The sequence below is a fragment of the Solea solea genome, chromosome 9, assembly GCF_958295425.1.
Source record: "Solea solea chromosome 9, fSolSol10.1, whole genome shotgun sequence".
Taxonomy (NCBI): Eukaryota; Metazoa; Chordata; class Actinopteri; order Pleuronectiformes; family Soleidae; genus Solea; species Solea solea.
The window spans coordinates 24,037,585-24,059,518 of NC_081142.1; the positions used below are offsets into that span (position 1 = coordinate 24,037,585).

General features: G+C 42.2%; 1 protein-coding gene across 1 annotated transcript in view; it reads right to left on the reverse strand.

The window, feature by feature from the left end:
• LOC131465998 (adenylate cyclase type 1-like) overlaps positions 1-19,774 on the reverse strand; it is a 49,731-nt gene extending 29,957 nt beyond the window's left edge. The window contains exons 1-4 of the mRNA XM_058639026.1: positions 18,885-19,774; positions 15,633-15,782; positions 11,088-11,206; positions 3,153-3,264 (exon numbers count right to left, since the gene is read on the reverse strand). Of these exons, the coding sequence (XP_058495009.1) occupies positions 3,153-3,264; positions 11,088-11,206; positions 15,633-15,782; positions 18,885-19,499 (996 nt within the window). The 5' untranslated portion in view covers positions 19,500-19,774. The remainder of the gene's footprint in view (positions 1-3,152; positions 3,265-11,087; positions 11,207-15,632; positions 15,783-18,884) is intronic.
• Between the last annotated feature and the right edge of the window lie 2,160 nt (positions 19,775-21,934).

The following is a 21,934-nucleotide window of genomic DNA, read 5'->3' on the forward strand; positions in this document are numbered from 1 at the left end:
AGGTGAGTGTCGTGTAACAGACATTTTGGGCCAGATAGAACATTTTTTATCGAATGTTAAAATGTGAAGTAATTTAAAGTTTAACATGTGGAGAAGTCCTGAGGATCATATTTGCACAACCACTGCTGCTACTTTCATGTTTTTAAACATCTCATCTATCCCTGGAAAAGCCAGAACTCCATCCTCTGTGTGTGTGTGCTGAGGTGAGTTCCTTCTCCTTCTTGACCTTCAACATCATCAACTCCTCTTCCTCCTCTTCCTCCTCCTCCTCGTCCAGCCTCAGCCTCTCCACGTTTACTTTTCACTCTTGGATCAATATGTGACGTGACATAATAGATGAGTTCCAGCCAGGACTGAATAATACATTCAGTTGTCTTGGAGGCATTTTAGGTGTTTGTGCAGGAGTGACAGGCTGAAACAGGAGCTCACCAACTGTTCACCAGACTGCCTCCCTCACTGTTGGCCCGCTGTCACCACTCAATGACATTATGTCATAGCAGAAGCAGCGAGAATTTATTTTCTTTGCAAATCTTAATATGCAAGCCCTGATCAGCGCGGCCACATTTATATGGCCTTTTATAACTTTATTATATATCAGTAGCAGATATATATCAGCTCTGTTCAAAATAATATTAAATATCATGAAGTTCCCTCTTGTTTTTGCAGTTAAGCTATACACCAGGTTTAAAATGGAGCTGCAGCAAAAAATAAATGTGATTAAAGTGAAACTAAACGCCTGATTTTGAGAAATGCCACGAAGCGGACTGAGAGCTAGAGGAGGTGTGGCCTGCTAACGAAGCTGACTTCATGTGACGCCATCTTCACAAGTTTATAACAGGAAGCAAACACTCAGTGCAGGAGAGTGTTTCCATGTTCCAATATAGTAGCTTTTGAAGTATTGAACAGCATCGTCTGTCTGGAGATGAAATGTCACGTGATGCATTCTGCAATCGACTGTTACGGCGTCACAGGAGGACTTTCGGGTAAAGTCCTGGCTTCATAAACAGTCTTCTGTAGAATCTGTCTGTGCACTCGCAAAGTTATGGACGCTTTGGTTTGTCTGTAGGAACCCTGTCCTCACGACCACTGAGGTGAAGTGTTGTTTTGAGCCTTATCATTTGTTTTATGATAATAAAATACACCTAGAATGTCTGTAACTCCAGATGTTATTATTTCTCACAGGGTCTGCAGAGAAACACAAACACGCCGCACAGTCAGGTACCGGTGATAGTGATGGCGTTATTTTAGACGTTCTTCCTGGCAGAGCAAAACCGTTGTTAGAGGAAGAGGAAACTGTCACTGTGGCAAACAGGAAAAACATGGTGAACACCTAACCGAGGAGGAGGTGTAAATGCAGATGCTATGATTTTTTTACACCAAAGTTTTTTTAAATAACAACCTGTGTGATTGCTACACTGACACTATGGGAACCCTGCTCGTCCTCTCACCTCACTCACAGTGGTTTTTTGTCAGTCACAGCTGTTTTCAGAGAAAAAGTTGTGATAAAACTGTAAACTGCCAACTCAGCACCAAACAGCGCACACACACACACACACACACACACACACACACACACAGTCAAAGAGCAGCTGGTGGAGCCCAAACTCAGAGTGTGAAGACTTGAATATCAGCAGAAACACTTTAAAAGCTGCTGTTTTCCCCTGAAAAATGTGTTTGTTTGTTTTTATATTATTTTATATCAACTTCATTGGCCGCGGGACCTCTTCCCTCATCTGTTTTTAAATCTCTTTTTTAAAATTCACCACTTTTCATTGGCTTTTGACACTATTTAAGTTATTGGGGATATTTTATTTTATTTTAATGTGTTTTTGAGGCCTTCCCCATGCCCCAAAGCTCACAGATTTCTGTAACCTCATCAGACCTGGTGAAAATTGAATGTGGTTCAGGAATATGTGTCAAAAATTGGATGAGGGAGGGGCCAATAAGTGCGCCGCCCCACGTCCAAATGCACCCTGAACAACACATTTATCGTACAATCCACCATCTTGGATTGAACGGCCATTTTTTAGGGAATTTTGGCACCAATGGTATTTGAACGAACTTCATTTGATTTGTTTTTATTGTGTTTTACCGTATGGCTGCTACTTTTACTCATGTTTTATGACTTCATTTATTGTCATTTTTTGTAATTATGTGTATTTTATTGCCTGCAAAAAAAAATTATTTCCACATACACACAAATGGGGGGCCACACGGTGGTGTAGTGGTTAGCACTCTCGCCTTGCAGCGAGAAGACCCGGGTTCGAGCCCCGGTTGGGACAAGGGCCTTTCTGCATGGAGTTTGCATGTTCTCCCCGTGTGTGCGTGGGTTCTCTCCGGGTACTCCGGCTTCCTCCCACAGTCCAAAAACATGCAGTGTGGGGATAGGTAAATTGGACACTCCAAATTGACCATAGGAGTGAGTGTGAGAGTGAATGGTTGTTTGTCTCTATCTGTGTGTGGCCCTGCGATGGACTGGCGAACTGTCCAGGGTGTACCCCGCCTATCGCCCGATGCAGCTGAGATTGGCACAGCACCCCCCGCGACCCTCTGGTGGAGGATAAAGCGGTAGATGATGACTGACTGACTGACACACAAATGGAAAACGGTCTAAAAATGATCAAAACCGAGTCCACTATGGAGCCTCACAGCGTTGTTACACTTTTCTTGCCTGAATGAAAGTTTTGATACCTATTACGGTTTTTAAACAATCGCAGTTTAAGTTTTGTACTTTTCTTTGGACAATTACAGATTTTATAATAAGTGTGTATTGTGCCATTAGTGTGGCACAAAGTAATAACCACAAAAATCTCTAAACAAACTCTTCTCCTACCAACAATTTCCAACCTACACAGACAATTTTGACATTGAAACGTTGCTTTGGTTGTCGTCTAACCCTGTGTGTTGTTTTCATTTTCATATGACTTGCACACTTGCACTGCTCAAACCTCCCATTGACTCCCATGTTAAAACTCAGTTTTGGAGATTTTAAAAAAATGTCTAAGTTAAGTTAAAAAGGCTAAGTTTTAACGGTTCGCCCAAATGTTACTCCACTGATACTCCATTCTCAGCTCAAGTCCTAGCACCCAACGACATTGGTACCAAGACACAGGCAAGATGTATTTATTCTGTACAAGGGTGACTTCACTTACTGTTGCCAGTTCGTCAAACTTTCCAAAGAGTTCGTTGAGCAGTTTGACCAGTTCCTGAGCTGTGCACTGAGAGGCCAGGCTGGTGAAGCCCACGATGTCTGCAAACAGGATGCTGTCAGGGAGAGAGAGGAAAGATAATAATGATAATAATAATAATAATGATCATAATAATAATAATAATAATAATAACACATTGTATTTGTTGGCGCCTTTCTGACACTCAAGGTCACCTTACACAAAACACACAAATACAACATAAAAATAGAATAAAATACAGTAAAATGTAATAATAAAAGACAATAAAATTTGACACTGCTGTGTGGTCAGTGAGGGTATGTTTTTCTAAAAAGGTGCGTTTTTAGTTGTAATTTGAAATGTGGGAGGGAGTCTGTGTTTCGGAGGTCAGGAGGGAGGGAATTCCAGAGCTGGCGGGCAGAGTGGCTGAATGCTCTGCTCCCCATGGTGACGAGACGGGCAGGAGTGGATATTATGTGGAGGAAATCTGAGAGGTACGGAGGTGCAAGGTTGTGTATGGCTTTGAACGCATCAGTTAATAAAATAAAATGCTGTATTTTATTAACTGATGCGTTGTGTGATGGGGAGCCAGTGGAGCTGCTGTAGGACAGGTGTGATGTGATGGATGGAGGGGGTGTGCGAGATGATACGGGCAGCAGAGTTCTGAACCAGTTGCTGTTGCAGAAGATGAAGCTATTTAAAGCTCAGCTCATCATCTCGACAGCTGAGTTCCGACATTTCTCCAGAAAGGAAACACTCTGCAGTTCCCTGTTGATAAATCAACAGAAACAAACTGAGCTGTCTGACACAGAACAGCCACAGGTAAGTTTGCTAATAAATGAAGATCAAAAGCAAAGCAAAGCCGCTCGTGCCATAATTCAATCTCTGATAAGTAAACAGCATCATTTACACCGACCACTAAATCCATTACAGAGCTAAATTGCCTGCTGCTGGCTAGCTGCTGTGGTGGAGTTGATGAAGGTGTTGAAAGCTACTTAGCCCCTCGTTACTTTGCTGAGAGGCAGGCAGGCCAGCTGGCAGCAAAACAAGGTGTTATGGATCTTATTGACTCAGTCAAAAGAAGGAAAAAAAATGACTCTTCCCTGTGAAGTAAAGGCATCTGAGCTCGTTTAACAAAAAACAAATCTGTGGATTTTCCACTCCGATGCTTTTGTCTGGAGGACGACAAGCATTAAAAATTAAAAACACAACACAGTCGCTTACACGTCAACTTCTTCTCAGCAAATTGAATTCACTGGACTGTTTCAGAGAGAGCAACAGAATAGAATAGAACTTCTTTTAGCAACAGGATCTGGCATGCGTGCGTCTCATGACTGTAACTCCTTTGTGAAATCTCGAAAATCCAAAAAACTACAGACTGGTGATCTGTCCAGGGTGTGACTCCGCCTTTCACCCTTGTCAGGTGAGATTGGCACAGCAGATAAAGCGGTAGAAGATGGATAAATGGATACAGGAAAGCAGAGAAATAGAGCTTTGCACTCATATACTTGTCATTACGGTAGAACCTCAGGACTTCCTGAAGAATAAGTGTCCAATCACAGACAAAGATTCACCCGTTTGTGACGTCAGCTTCTACAGTAATTCCTAAACGGTTGAAGAAATAACTGCCAGATATGGAAATTGAACGTTATCTTGGAAAAAAGGGAGCAGAAGAACTCACTCACTGACAATTCTACAGCCATAAAATCTAAATAAATCCAGATGACCTGATTATCATGACGGTCATAAGAGGGTTAACCCACTTCCTGTCCACTGCTGCAGAACTGTAACTTTTCCACGTATGTGCAAGACTTTGTTCCACGTTCTCATGTAAAAATATGTACATATTTATTCATAGAGCAGAACTGGGTGAGGTTGTCAATGAGGGTGAACGATGTACTGCCTTAAAAAGGTTGGACAATAACATGACAATAAGATATAAGAAGCCCAAATGGAGTGAATGAAGTTATTTTACTACTCTCTGCCTCCACAGCACACAAAACTGATGGCTGTCAGGTCAGAAGTGAGTAAACGTAGCAGCAAAAACAGAGGAAAATTAGAAGAATAGGTCTAATTAAAAAAGAAAAGAAACTTATCAGTAACAGAAAGACGATTAATCCTCAGAACACAGAGCATTTAGGCTGCTTTGTTCCATTACCATGTTAAAATGTATATACAGAGGCTATAAGATAAGAATATATGACCTATAAACACACACCCATTAATCCCACAGCAGTTTACCACGGGTGTACCTGCGGCACAGACCTGTGCTGTGTGAGCACTAAAGGGTTAAAAGAATTTCAGCGCTAAAACAGGCATTTAAATGTACTTTTTCACTGGGCCGTTTGCGATGAATGTGTGAACAACTGATAAAGAACCCAAAGCTCACCAGTATAGAGAAGAGGAAACTGGACTCATGTCACTGAAGCTGAAGTTAGATTTAGCAAGTTACACAACAACATATTGACAAAGGGGCACCGGATTTGTCAGTGGACAGAGCTGTCGTCTCATGGCCTAAAGCTCCCTGCAGCTCCCTGCAGCTCCCTGCAGGGCTCAATTCCCTCTCCCCTCTCACACTATGCCGTCTTGTCCAATAAAGGCAATAAAATATCTGGTGTCAACAGAGAGCTGCCTCGGCCTCTCACTGGATGTTCTCTCTGTAAATCCTCAGAAAATCCCACCAGATCAACAGTTTCTAAAGTAACTCTCTTAAAATCACCGTTTCTCCTCAGTCTGAAGTCCATCATGGGGTCGTCTTGACTGCGTCTCCGTGCCTACATGCACTGAGCTGCTGCTGCTGCTGCTGCTGCTGCTGCTGCTGCTGCCGTGAGATTGGCTGATTACACATTTGAAGGAAACACCATGTATCTGAGCCTGTGGCAGTTAACAGTTAAGTGTCGAGTGCTGATCCTCGTTGCACGGAGGAGCAGAAGAAGAAGAAGAACCCTTCCTCTGCGTCGTGACTAAGTTGTTGTGTCTCTTTTTTGGCAGCACAGTGGAGCTATTCGGGAGCCTGATGTATGCAAAGCTGGGATCACGACTGGCGTTCAACAGAAGGGCTCTGTTGTGTGAACTGTCTTTGAACGCCGCTGCTGCGCTGCAGGTCGTGCTGATGTGTGGTGGGTGAGGAGGAGGAAGGAGGAGGAGAGGAGAGAGGGAGGCGGGGGGAGAGGGGAATAGGGTGTGTGATCAAACGTTCAATGTCCAGCATCAAAGTGAGGGGAGCAGACTGGGGAGAAGTCACGCCCCTGCTTGGCAACATGCTTTTTTAATGTCTACACCCCCGTATGTTTAAAGCTATAACCTGTCATTTGTTTCCTAAAAACTTTTGATCTTATTTGTTGGAGTTCAGAGTCTGAAACGTCACACAACAAAAGACACCGCAGAAAAGAGCAGTGAAACATTCCACACGTGTGGCCGAGTACACAACATACATACATACAAACATACATACATATTGCTGAGTTGGTCACTGTTATGTGCGGTTGCGTGCAGCCTCTCTCTCTACCTCTCCCTCCCCTCTTTTCCTCTCCACCACCTGTGTTTCATTTCAATGATTACAATCCCTGCGATGTGAGTGGAGAGGGAGAAAGCGTCATAGCGGGGAGGGACGTTCAAAAGGAGGAGGAGGAGAGAGGAAGGAGAGAGAGAGAGAGAGAGAGAGAGAATGCGCAGCCAGCAGCTGGAGGACCATCAGTTTTCCCGTCCTCCCCCTGTAGATGATTCAGACTAAGTTGCCAATGAAGTTTTATTTCGTTGGAGGTTACCGGCAGTCCTGTTTTCGGGTTTTGATTTCAAGGCATCTGTTTTTCTTTTAGGGACGCACTGGGTCCTGTGGCCCATTGCTGGGTAGTCCCAGACGCTACCTGCCTTTTATTATTTTTGCTGGGACCTCCTTCGTTCCTATTTTGTCTCAAATGACAACAGTCGTTAAATTAAATCAACATTATTTGGTGAAATGCCTCATGTTCAGTCTCCTGCGAGCCATGCTTCTTCCTTAAAAGGAGGCTGTAACAGTCACCAAGGAGAAGGCCTCCACATGCTCTCTTGACCCTATGCCCACAGCTTTGGTCAAAGCCTGCCTTCCCTCCGTCTGCTGCCACATTCGAGACATGGTTAATTAATCTCTCCAACTCAGTACTGTACCCATCAGCCTGAAAACTGCCTCTGTCACCCCCATCCTGAAAAGGGCAGGTTTGGACCCTGCCGACCTAGTTCCACTCCTACCTCTATGACAGGAAACAGTTTGTCTCCATTCATGGTTCATGCTCCCATCCTACCACAGTCAACCACTGTGTTCCACAAGGTTCTGTCCTTGGCCCTCTTCTCTTCTCCATATACATGCTCCCACTTGGACAGATTATTCGCCATCATGGTCTTAACTTCCACTTCTATGCTGATGATACTCAACTCTATCTCAGCACATCTCCATCCACTCAGCTCCCTCCACAATCACCTATCAACTGTTTACAGGAAAAAAAATGTGGTTGACCTCTAACCCATTATGGACTCTACTCTATCATTCAACACACACATCAAATCTGTCACAAAATCTGCATTTTTCCACCTCAAAAATATCTCCCGACTACGGCCATCACTCACTGACTCCATCGCTGAGACCCTCATCCATTCCTTCCTTACATCACGCCTGGACTACTGTAATGCTGTCCTGTTTGGGGTCCCGAAGAAAACTCCAACACGTCCAGAACTCTGCTGCTAGGGTTCTCACTCGGTGACAGTTGGGCTGTGAAGTCTAGACGGATTCGCTTACACTTCAGCGATCTGTCTTCCCACAAAGATTATTACAAAAACCTTTCCATAAAAAAAATGACTCTAAACGCTGAAGAATATATATGTTATTATTATGCCAAGCCTGTATGTGGCTCTGTGACGCTGCCAAAGAAATACACAAAACACAGAGAAGAAGACGTGAGGCATGAGCATGAAGCTTTGTGAACAAACTCTAAACACAAGAAGAAGAGAACGGCGATGAAGAGCGGAAATTTCACAAAAATATCATTGTCAGGCTCCTAAAACTTCAGTTCCCTGCAAATAAAAAGCTGATATGATTAAAAACTATTTCAGTTTTCACGTGTCGGACACTTATTTATTTATTCTTTTACTAACTTCGCTTTATTATCTGGAAGGTTTCAAAAAATAATTTAAGAAAGTGTTTCAGACTCTGCCTCTGATTGGCCTCCGTGATCTTTTCTTTCATCTGAAAACAGCCTCTGTCAAGCAAAACTATCAGATATGACTGAGGGAGCATTTGTGTGTATACAGCAGCATTGCAGGGGCGGAAGGTGACGATATGTAGTGATAGCTGTCAATCAAATACAAGAGGTTCCTTGTCCCAGTCTCCACCGCCAAACTGTCAAAAGTGTGGTCGACTCGCACGAGCAGATTTCAACTTCAACAGCAGATTTTGTGACGGCAGTGTGAGTAAAACAGAGTCGCAGCTTTCTGAACGGCGGCAGCAGCAGCAGCAGCGTGGTGATGTTTGGCTGATTGCCAGTGCAGCAGAGAAGCTGAAGAACAGGAGGTGATGTCCCTGAGCCGTGGGTGAGTGTGGGAGCTCATCAGACAGAGAGAGGAGAGGATGGTCTCTTGACAGGAGTGCTGTTGACACGCTTCCTCACCCTCCACTCCCACACTCAGCAGCACTGATACAGCTCTCACTTTCTCTTTACTGCCTCGTTAGAGTGAAATCCGCTCAAAGTCAGGCCAGGTTCTCACGCTCCCGCAAACGTTCCCCTCATTACGAGTGCAGCAGAAGTGGCTCCTGAATGAGCTGTTAAGCAGATCACTTATTACACTTCATCTAATCACTTAATGTCATTATTCTTTTGTTGTTTTTTTTGTTTTGAATGCCAAACTATGCCTAATTGTAGAAGTCACACACTCCAAGAAGGAGAAGATCTCCAGTTTCCATAGTTTGACGTAGTGACTAAGAGAATATCTGCTCTCCCGTGGATGGAATCCATCTCAGAGTTTTTATTAAACACTCAGCAGAGAGGCTGTAGCTACAAGTTTTATGTCTTGGGTAAAATTATTCCGCCACATATTCAATTTTCAACGAGGTAAAACCAAGGAAATGTCTCATTTGACGTAAATCTAAATTTAGATTCTCTTACTTTAATAATTATGTTGTGGTTGCACCGTCAATTCCTGAGTGTCAACAAGATATATCTTTTATACTGACACACCAGTAAGTATCCAGAAAGGCCCTTGTTCTCTGCATGGAGTTTGCATGTTCTCTCACGTGTGTGAGGGTTTTCTCAGGGTTCTCCGGCTTCCTCCCACAGTCCAAAAACATGCAATATGGGGATTAGGTAAATTGGACACTGTGAATGTGAGAGAGAATAGTTGTTTGTCTCTATGTGTGTGGCCCTGCGATGGACTGATGAACTGTCCAGGGTGTACGCCGCCTATCGCCCTATGTCAGCTGAGATTGGCACAGCACCCCCCGGAGGAGGGTAACCGGAGGAGGGTCACTGGTTCAAATCCCAGGAACAGGTCAAAGGCTGGGTTGGGATTTGCAGGGAATTATGATTATCAATCAAAATGGCACATTTTATGTGCCCACTAGATATGTAACAGTTATATTATAATATTTATCAAATAATGATAAAGTTAAAATGGTAGAATAAATAAACGTGGAGCCACTTGTGTGAGCTCGTGTATGGCAGGGGCCGAAACAGCGAGGAACCTATTGTTAATCCTTCAATTATTGTTATAATCCTTCTGATTATTGTTATTATCCTTCATATTATTGTTATTATCCTTCAGATTAATGTTGTTATCTTTCATATTATTGTTTTTATACTTCAGAATATTGTTGTTATCCTTCATATTATTGTTTTTATACTTCAGAATATTGTTATTATCCTTCATATTATTATTATTATTCTTCAGGTTGTTGTTCAGATTATTATTATTGTTATCCTTCAGATTATTGTTATTATACTTCAGATTAATATTATATCCATGACTTTGAGGTCTTTTTTAAGGAGATTAACGTGCATAAAACTAGAAACTTGGCACAGAGGTCAGGTCTGGTGAAAATGTGATATTGGCATACAGTAGCTCCCAGACCCGTGTGTTGCTCAAGGGCTCTATAGCGCCCCCTAAGGAAAGGCAAAATTGAGTTCCACCAAATTTCCCAAAACTTGGTGGGAAGATGTTATAGACCAAGACGAACAAAAAATTCAACCATAACCACGGCCTCAACTCAACAGGAAGTCGACCATTTTTAATTTTGGCGTCCATTTTGGCAATCTACGTAAATGAGCGAAACATCAAAGGCGGAAAGTTGTGGAACGGTTTTGCAGATTCAAAAGTGAGGTCAGGGAACTACTGCACTCCCTGACTTGTGAGACACTTGTTCTAAACTATAGCAGTGGTGATTGAATCACGTGGTGACGATGCCGCCTTCAAACATTATTGACGCATGATAAAAAAAAGAGCTGCTTTTTTTCCGATATTATTTCACAGTTTTGAATGTGAGGAAATGATGATGAAAAGATGGCAAACACATTAGCAGCACATTATTATTGAGCGCGCTGGTTCAGTCCCAGTATGCTTTGGAGACGCACTAAAGTTACTCCAATTTGTGGATTTGCTGCTGAGCCTCTAATAAGTCGGCATTCTCAGTGGCTTAATATTAGGAAATTGAATAAAAACAATTCAGACACAGAAACAAAAACAGCACCAAAGTGTTTGTAGCAACAGTTCTGCATCTCCTCTCCTCCCTCTAACCTTTCCATGGTTTGATTGCATCGGCGTCGTGAATGGCTAATCTTAATTGCTCCCCTTCTATTCTTGACCTTGACGTCACAGCAGGTGACACCTGGATCAAAACACACCGTGGCCCCACCACGCGGCCACTGCGGCTCCACAGTTGTCATGACACCCCCGTACCTGACATTGTCATGACGCTGGATGTAGATCTTGTGAAAGATCCTCTCAGGCGGCTTCAGAAAGTCCTCCTTCATCTCCATGGCAACATTCCTCGGCAGTAGACTCATTAGCAGACGCTCCTGAGGAGGTGGGGGGGGGAGAGGGGGTTTAAACAGAGGAGACAGCAGTGTTAGAAGTTTATTCTGGGAGGACATGGACATGAACGTGATTTTATTGCTGCAGCCACGAGGAAACCTAAGGACCTAAGAGCACAAACACAGGAACGAGACGCTGTTCAAGCTATATGCGATATGGTTTGTATTTAGCCAAAGAAACATGTTTTACTGACAACAAAGGAAAAGCCAGTTTAAATTTTAAATTAAGACTGCGGCTTGCAGCACTCTGACTCCCAGGTTGCCAGATTATTTAACCCAACATAGCTTTGAAGTGTTAGAAATGTTCATGTTCTCTTAAAGCACCCGACCAGTGCAAAATGAGCTGCACTGGAAAAATGTGTTTGCAAAACAAAGTCGTTTTTATTCCTGCAGCCACGAGGAAACAGAGGAACAAGACAATTGTTTAGCAACTAAGTTCTGGTTCACGCAGGGGAAAGATTCTCTCTGTGATCAGAATTAGACAACCACAAGCACTGTGAGCTGCTATGGTTCAATGAAAACAACCCTTTTTATTTACTTGAATTAAAAAAAAAATAAAATAAAATGTGTTAAATGAATTCAAATTAGTCAGCACGTTCTTTCTGTGCGAGCCTCAAAGTACCGCGGCCTCATCGATCAGCATTTCCAGCAGCACAGGAGTGCTCTTGAAACTCCAGCAGGAAGTCAAATGGTCTGTGAATGCACAATGAATCATCGGGCGGCTCTGCTGAATAACTGCTGAGAGGCAGCCTTCTGAAAGCTGCTGGGGCTTCTCCTGCGTCTCCCTGCAACAATCTCTGTCCACACTGAACAGCCATTCCCACAACTGCCCATAACACACACACACACACACACACACTGACGCAAGGGATGTGTGTGTGTCCAAGTGGGTGTGCTTGTATTTGCTGGCACTTTTCTGAGGAACTTGTCTGGCATAAATACTGACTTTTTCTGGTCCTCATGAGGCAGAACCTTGTTTCTGAGGAACTGGTTCAGCTTAGGGCTAAAATGTGTGTGTGTGGTTAAGGTAAGGGTTTTTGTCTATGTCCTTACTGAGGATGCTGTGCAAGAATGTGTGTGTGTGTTCCAGAAATCCTGATAACCAGAGTGTGAAGGTGTGGTTGTTGTGTTACAGATGAACTTTCCTCTCGTTACATAATCGCACATTAATGATTCCCACTGCTCTGTATGACTGCGGTTCTTCTTACGCTGCTTTATCATCACCCGCTCATTTTCCCCCACATCAACACACTGACACACACACACACAAATTCCACACCCTCCATTTTAACAAGAAAACACTTAAACTCCAACAATAACTTGTTGTTAATCTTTGCAAAAAAAAAACTATTTTAAGAGAATCGAACTTGTGGAGACTCAGTCCGAGAGAAGGAAGATGTTTTTAATTAAACACTTTAAACCAAAAAACTGTTCATTTAACATGTAACACCTTTTCTTTCTTTTTAAATCAATCCAAAAATAGAAAGAGGAGAAGACTGCATCATGACATGTAATGTGACTTCTTTCTATGGATACAATCTTCCATCTATTCCATCTGTCATGGAATAATGTGATACAGTGGCTGGTATTGTTGCCTCACAGCAAGAAGGTCACCAGTTCAGATCCCTGTTCGACCAAGGGTCTCCAGGTTCTACAGCTTTTTCCCACAGTCCAAAAACATACAGATTAGGGATTAGGTTAGTTAGACACTCTGACAGTAGGTTTGAATGTGAGAGTGAACAGTTGATTTCTTGGTAACCTTTTTCGTCCTCTTTCAGCTGGGATTAGCTCCAGTTTCCCCAAGCCTTACTTTGACTACAGTTAAATGTTGCCACATCTTCCTCCTGGATCCTGTCTTTAAATGTTGATTTAAATGATGTTCTGTAAGCTAAAAACACCAAACACTATAATGACTACAGTTTCAGTCACTCTTTGTGAGGGACAGGGACATGAAATGCCCATATTCAAGCGCAGAGATTTCCAAAATGTGGGCCACAGTCATGAAAGGTCAATAAATAACAATAAATGTGTTTTGTAATTAATTTTTTTTTACTGCTGTAAAAATATGATACGATAGATTTTAAGAAAATGCCTAGAATGGAGGAATAAAACAAAGCCATGGCATTTAAATGATGTGTTATATATTATCTGACCTAGAATAGCAGATAATATTTAACAAAACTGAGACATTTTATGTGCACGGTTCAGTGTTTGCGCTCAATGTTCATTTGTTCATTTTAATTTGTTAATTATGTACTTTGCCTCAAAATGTCCGTCTAGACTTTTTTTTGCTTATTTAAACCATAAAAGAGCCAGAACATTTTTCCAGAATAACTTTCAATATCTGGCAGTTATTTACAATTTACTGCATGTTAAAATAATGTATTAACAATTTAAAATTTAGAAAAACATAAAGTTGTAAACAAACACCAGATTGTGTTTATGAAACATATCTAAAATAAAATTTTTGTCTCAATGTCCAAAAACAGTTTTTTCCAACTCTCTCCTCTCTGGTGACAAGGACACTGATTCGTCGGCCTTCTGAAACAGTGCGAGTGAAATTACCGTAATAACCACACGGTGGCTTTGACAGCTTTCAGAAACCGTTAGCACAAATCGCTGCGTAATTATGGTAAATTGCAAAGCACACTTGCGCAAATGTGTCATCTCTGTGTTAAAAGGGTTTTAAGTTTGGGAATGGTTGATCCAGTGCATGAGAGTGAGTGAAAGTACTGCAGGGCTCATAGTTTAGAGGAGCAGCTAATGAGATGCATTCAAAGACCCACGTAAATTTCATACATTTTTGCGGGGGAAGACAGCGGGTTGCGCTTCGAGGAGCAGCTTTCTTTTAATGTCCACTGATTTCATGGTAATCAATGCACCAAAAATAAGGTTGTCACTGGAGTAATATTCAGACTCCATATTAAATTGAAAAATAATAAACGGATGTTGTCATTGTTTTTGCCTGTCGTGTTATTTACATTTGAGGACTTCCATGTCCATGTAGCCGTCACAATATTTAGTTTTAGAATTAGGAACAAAGGCTTTGCCTTTGTATCCACAAGTGGAGAGGAAACCACGCATTGGACACTGTGTGTTCTGAGATTGCTATTTAACTGCAGAGTCAATTTTCCCACCCAGACGCACAGAGCAGAGCCTGTACATGTTCAGGAATCAATACAACGTATGGATCCAGAGCTGAAAAAAAAACACTAAAGCAAACACCCGAGTGATAACCAGCGAGCTGCTTGATGTGTGAAAGTCAAATCGGAGACTTTTGCAGAAGCAGGTTTGCGTGGTCACAGATCAGAATCAGGGGGTCTGTGTGTGTGAGTGTGTGTGTGTCTGTGTGTGTGTGTTTCTCTCACCCAGATAAACTGTGACCTTTACTGGAGTGGGGAGGCCATGAAAGCAATCTGCTTGTGTAATTACCTGTCAGAAGGGAGCCTGTTACTGCTGAGGAAAACACAGCATATCACCATCTAATCTACAAAAGCACAGGTCATACAGTCTAACGTGCCCGCGTGCGCATGTGCACACGGGCACGTTAGACTGTATGACATACATACAACACATAATTAATTACACGGCAGGTGCAGGTGGGTTTCTCGACGCGGGAGCTGCGCACGACGGCGACGCCTGTTTCACGCGTGTTAAAAAACCTCCCTGAGTTACAAGGCTCCGTGTGCTGTAGGTGCGCGCGAAGGGGGTGGAACGTGAGGCGCTGGTGCATGTGCTACAGTAATTGTTCTTTCCTTAAATAGCTGCTGTCATAGTTACTCTGTGCCTGTGGGCAGGTTGTTGGAACACACTGGCACCTGAAACCTTCAAAAAAAACCACAAAATTCTCCAGAGACTGCAAGATTTTCATGAGCACAGGAAGTGGAAATGTGTCGTCATCTCACACACCCCTCTGTGTCTGTGTGTACTCCTGTATTTGTTACCTCTGTAGGACATGTCTGTGAGGGTCAATTTCGTTTCAAATGGGATATTATACTGTACATGTATATAGAGGGTTAATAGCCAGTTAGGGTTGGGTTAAGGGTTAGGCATTTAGTTGTGATGGTTAAGGTAATGTAAGGGGCAAGGGGTGTGTTTTGTGTACTTGTATTCATATGTTTGTGAGGTCCAAAAAACTTACAAAGCTATCTTTGTGGGGATATTTTAGTTGGTCCTCACAACTTTAAAGGGTTTTTTCAGGGTTAATACTTGATTTTAAAGTTAGAGAATTGGGTTTAGATTAAGGCTGGAAATCATGGAAACCAGACTCTGTGTGTGTGCATATGTTATTACTGTATATCTTTGTGGGGACCAAAGGGGGGATTTTTCAGGGTCATGACCTGGTTTGTCTATGGTGTGTCCTCACTCTGATATAAAAACAGGTTTGTGTGTGTGCACATTCACACCTCACCTGTTTCTCATTCTCGTCTTCGAGCCTCAGCCTCTCCTCGATGCAGTTGCGGGCTTGCAGGAAGACTTTCCTCTGGGCGCGCTCAGTAATAATCCTCACAAACACCCCCGACAAGTTGACACTGGTGAACAGCACGGCGTTGGCCACCAGCTGCGCACAAACAAACACACAAACACACACACAAACAAGAGCAGACATGTCAAACACAAGCCGCCAAACATCCACATATGACCGCTAATGGTTTTCTAAAGGCTCATTGAATATTCATGACAATATTAAACCTAATTTAGCAGACTGCAAAAATGACGACATTTTCAAGGTTCCTTGAACTCATCAGCAGCACTGATGGGGCTGCAGGATGTGAACAAAACAAATGTTTCAAATCAGTCGCTATAGATAATTATTGTGATAAAATATCAGATAATTAAAGATTACGTTTTTTTCCTCAGGGAAAGTTCAAGAAAACTTGAGGTTTTAATGGACAGAAACCATCAACACTCGCTCAAGAGAGGAATATTTCAAAATTCAGTTGCTAAATATTTGCTATTCAGGGGAAAAATCATGTATACACACAGCAGAAGTGGCTTTTTTAACGAGTAGCTTGTAAAATGTCTTATCAGAAACAATTAATCACTTAAAACAACCTCTACTACAAATAATGTTGTGCATAATGTAAGTCTAAAGAAACCGTTGTAATCGTATACATCCCGGCAAGATTTCACTTTCTAATCCTTGATTAGAAAGGATGGATTGAATGCTGGATTGATATTGAATAAAACTGTAGTGGACTGTGTATGTGTGTGTTTTTCCAGGAGTAATGACATTTACAAGGTTCACTGAATGCACCTCTAAGCTCAACACACTTCGGGCTCCACCTGACTGTCATTATTGGATACAGCAGCAATTCAGTCATGGAGTTTGAAGAGAAATTTACGCGATTCACTGAATGCACCTCTAAACTCAACACACTGTGGCCTCTGTATGATTGTCCCTCACTCACACACTGGATAAAGCAGTGGCCTGCGTTTCTTGGAGACTTTAAAGGCTTGTTTTTGTGATCAATCAGTGGGAGGAAATCAAGTATACGTTGTCTCCTACAAATACTGTAATGTCCAATGTGAGCCTAAATAAACACTTGAATCCATATTAAAGGAAGTGGAAGCAATCGTACATCCTGACAAGATTTCGTAATCCTGAATTCAGTTATTTAAGTATTTAAATACATTTTAATTAAAATTTTAAATATTTGTTTTTGTTATTTAGCGGTGAAAAATGTACGTATACACATAGCTGAAGTGGCTTTTTTTTATGTAAAAATGTCTCATAGGAGGCAATTAATTACCTAAAACGATTTCTAATAGCATAACAAAATAATTGTGTCCATATGTGAGGTAATCATACATGCTCGCAAGATTAGATTTTCGAATCCTTGATTAATCCACAGGATGGATGAAGAAAATGATACTGTGATTGCACTGCAGGATTAATGACATTTACAAGGTTCATTGAATGCACCTCAGAGCAAAGCTCAAAACACTGCAGGAAAAAAATCACATATACACGCAGCTAATGTGTTGTTGTTTTTTTTACTAATTGCTTGTTAAAAAAAATTATTTGTTGGAGCAAATGAATCACTTAAAAACGTCCTCTATAACAAATAGTGTAAAGTGCAACGTGAGCCTAAAGCAACACTTGTGTCCGTATATGTGCTTGTGGATGCAGTTGTACACGTTGACGGGATTAGACTCTGCAATCCTCGATTAATCCATAGGATGAATTGAGTGTCAGACATCACTGTGAGCTGATGGATTACAACATGAATGGTGGGCGGGACTTGGGCGACAAAGGCCATACAGTGAAATGACCTGCATGACAAAGTGTCTTCTATTGATTAAAGATCACAGAGAGTATCGACACTGACGAACACTTCATTTAGAGAATGAACTCTGGAGCCACTCTGGGTCGTCAATTTGCAGAAAGGCCAGAGGTGAAAGGTCAGGGAGACACAGACAGATGGACGACACTTTCTCTGTCCTCTGTCTTTACCTCGACTCATTGTGTCACTCATTCCCACTAGAGAATGTGAGAAAAGCATGTGGTTTATCACTTACATTTGTACTATTGTTGATTTATTGATTTGTTTGATCCACAAAATGTCAGAAAATGTAGAAAAATGTTGATCTGTGGTAGACAAACGCTGAAATAATGTCTAAAACACTCAGTTTTTAATGATTCTTTTGTTATTTGGAGCATTTATGAAGCTGAAAATGTGAATGCTTGTTGCAAACCAATCAAATCGATGATCAAAAAATATGATTCATTTAGTAATAGATTAATAGTCTTTGGTCACATTTGCTGACAAAGCTTGGTTTCTGGGGTTATGATACAAGATAGATCCCACAAGTTGTTTGTTTTGTTTTTTACTTTCATATTTAAGTCCTAAAACATTCCAAGTGAAACAATTAAAAAGTGACATTTGCAGACTCAAGTAGAGTAGTAGATTAGAGGTAGATTAATTCATCAGTTTGGCCGATTAATTGTGTCAATATTTGCCTTTTTTAATAATTAACATTTAATAATTAGAACTGCATTTTTTATTCTCGATAAACGTTGCTTTGGTTTAATTTATTCATCCGAAATTTTATTTCGTTTTAGCTCTTGTATTTATTATGTAGTTTGTATTTGTATATGTATGTACATATATATTTAACTACTGGAAATACTTTTGTTGGAGAGCAGAAAATGTAGATCAACAACAGAATTTTTTTGCCAGATGGAGGGAGGAAAAAAAGAAGCATGAATTATTGGCAGTAAAAAAATCCATATTAGTCTAAACCTACTGAATATTTGAAAGAAGAACCAAGGTGAAAGATGAAGATAACCTCAATGTCCTGAGAGAAGGATTAAAAATGAGGATGTTTTAGAACAAAAAGATCAAAAAAATAATGGCTCAAACTTGCACCTGCAGAGAGACTCTGACTCTGACTCCTCTGCGCTTGTTTCAGCACCTGTGGCTTGGACAGCTCCTTTATTAAAGTGCAACTTTGCGCTCGTTTCCATTTAAACTGCATTAGTGACACTGATTGAACCGCGGCTTCTCAGCCTCTCACCATCACTTTACATTCACAGCTCAGAGGAGAAGTTGCTCAACGGCTCCTCGCCTGTATTTCACGATGTAAACACTGATGGTTTAACTCGAACTGGCGGACACGTGACCTATAACACAGGTGGGTGCTTTGGTGCGGGACTTACCGGTCTCCACAGCCTCTGCTTCCTCCCCGTGACCGACGTCGCGATGACAATGAAGTGGGACGCGGCCAGCATGACCCCGAACAGCACGGCCATGAGCGTCCGCACCGGCAGCAGCACGTAAGCCACGAGGGTGACCAGCATGAGCTGCCATACGCCTTGCTCCGGTGCAGAGGCGCTCACCGGCTCCGGCGTGCCGAGCGCCAGCGGGAACGGGCAGCAGAGCAGCGCAAAGGTGAAGCTGAAGAGTAGCGCCAGCTTCGCGATCTGCTGCAGCTGCGTCACCTGCAGGTACTTGACGTTAGTGACGATGAAGAGCGACAGGAAGACCACGCAGTGCACCGGGTACGAGCCCTTGGACAAGGTGAGGCGCGGGCTGGACAGCAGCTCCACCAGGGAGAGCGACGACGCGGCCACGATGAGCACGGCCAGCGCTTTGAGCGTGGCGGTCTGCTCCAGCTTCAGGTTGTAGCTCTGAAACAGAACCTCCAGCTCGTGGCTGTTGAACTCATCCTCGCAGGCGATGGCGCCCAGAGGCGCAGCGGCCGGCCAGTGACCCTTCCGCCGCCGGGTCTTGACTCTTTCGAATGGCACCTCCTCCATGTTCCGGCCATTCATGAAGCGGGGATGGCGCACGAGCCCCTCAACTTTTCGGCTCCTCTCCGCCGCTTGGAAATCGAACCGACACCCTCTCCCCGGCAGTGCATGCGTCCTGGATGTCCGAGTGAGGGAGTGTGCCACGGCACGGCTCGGCTCGGTGTTGGAGAGGGAGAGGGTGGCAGTGGAGGAGACCGCAGAGCAGCCGCGCTCTGCTCTCTGTCCACAGGTTGACGATTGTTGGTGTCGTCAGGAAAGTGGCCCGACCAATGTGCAGCAGCACGCGTCTCTCTCTCTCTCTCTCTCTCTCTCTCTCTCTCTCCCTCCCTCCCTCCCTCCCTCCCTCTCTCTCTCGGACCACCCGCAGTGCTATAGGGCTACCAGTGATCCCGCGCTCCTACAGCAAGGATCACGCTTGCGCATGTTGATCATCAAAACACAACGCGCACGCGCCCACACATGCATGCATTCACATTCCCCTCTGTTAGTGTTCTTGTATTTGTATCTTTGTGAGGACCAAAGATCGTATAAATGGAGTGAGGACATTTTTTGGACAGTGATACTTTTTGCTGCTCCTCTCAGGGTTAAGACCTGGTCTTAGGGTCAGGGATTTAGTTGTGATAGTGCGCACACACACACACGGTTTTTTCATGATTAAAACAAGATCATTACAAACCGAATCATTTGGGTTTGTGGACAAAAACAAGACATTCAAGAACGTCATAACTTCCAGGTTTGACAAACACTGATCAAATGATGACTCGATTCATCATGAAAATAATGGACAGATTAATCATTATGAAAATAATCGTTAGTTGCAGCTCTAATCCAAACCCTTGTCCTAACCCAAACATAAACCTAATCCTAAATCAAAGTCTTAACCCATAAACCATCATTTGATAGTGAAAACCAGCCACAATGTCCTCACTTCCTGTCAATATAAGTGTTTTTGATCACAAAGTCTTATATACAAGCACACAGGATTGCACAGCTATACTTTTCACGACTCTACATTGATTTACATGCATTACATTACATGTCATTTAGCAGACGCTTTTATCCAAAGCGACTTATAACGGAATTGAGTACAATCAGCCAGGGGTGGAGTCGAACTTGCAACCATTGCGACCATGATGTCTTTCGCACACAGGGTACCGGTCATAACCATCTTACTCCATCTCCACCATGCAGGCTAAACAAAACATTATCCCTAAAGTTAACCTTAACCACAATTCAATTTTCAATTTTAGGCCTGAATTTAACCAGTTCCTCAGAAATGAGCTTCTGCCTCATTAGGACCAGGTTTTGGTCTGGTCCTGACAAGGTCATTGTTCATGACAGGAAAAAGGTCCTAAAGAGGTAACAAATACAAGTATGACAGGAAACATAGACATAATGCCTTCCCTAGATCTTTACCTAACCTTAATCAAAATCTCCTTAAATCAAGTCTTATCTCTCAAAAAGTCCATTAAAGATGTGAGGACAAGTTTGTGCAGCTTTCCTTTTTCATTTTAACAGACTTTGAAAAAAGCCTTAACCCTAATTTCAACCATAACCATGAATTAGCAGCTTAACCTGAACCTTTCACTTCAAGTCTTAGCCCTTAAATGTTCATGAAATGAAGTTTTGCCTCATTAGGACCAGGTTTTGGTCTCCATGAAGGACTACTGGTCCTGACAGAGTCAGTGTTTATGCCAGAAATGAGCGCGCACACACACACCCACACACACACATACAAACAGTGTCTGCAGTCAGAGCTTCACTGTAGTTCCCAGTTAAAAATAGAGCAGCTGCACCAGGTGGACGCTCCAATATAGCAACAATTAGGTTCGGTCTTTCCTGCATCTTTTCCTCTCGTATATTTTTACTGCAGAACCAAGAGCCGATTTCACAGTGATGAATAAAAAAAATAAGACTAAGACACAGCCTGTTGGTCTCACAGGAAGATAAAAATAGGGCACAGGTTGGAAAATGTTGGACTGATAAAGGTGCATTTGTAAAAGATGTGACGTAAACATGTGTGTGTGTGTGTGTGTGTGTGTGTGTGTGAGACTCTGATGCTGCACTTTGTTTACATGTTTTTACTTTTTTTGTTACATATTTCACTGTAAATTATGTCTTATTATTAATTATTAATATCATAAATAATAATTATTATTATTATTAAATAATTATTAATTATTTCTTCTTTTTCGGGGTCTGTTTTTCCAATCATTTTTTACGGGGTCTGTTTTTCCGAGATTTATTTTTCAGGGTCTGTTTATACGAAGAAAACATTTTGAGGTCTGTTTTTCTCTCTCTATATATGACATTTACTTCCAAACCTCTCTGCTGATGAAAGTATCAATTATCAATTTCTCTCAGTTAGGCAGAATTTGACATTTATGAATCAATATTGCTAAAAACAAAAAAAAAGTCTTAAACTTTACCTAATCAAAATGAGCCACTTTATAAAA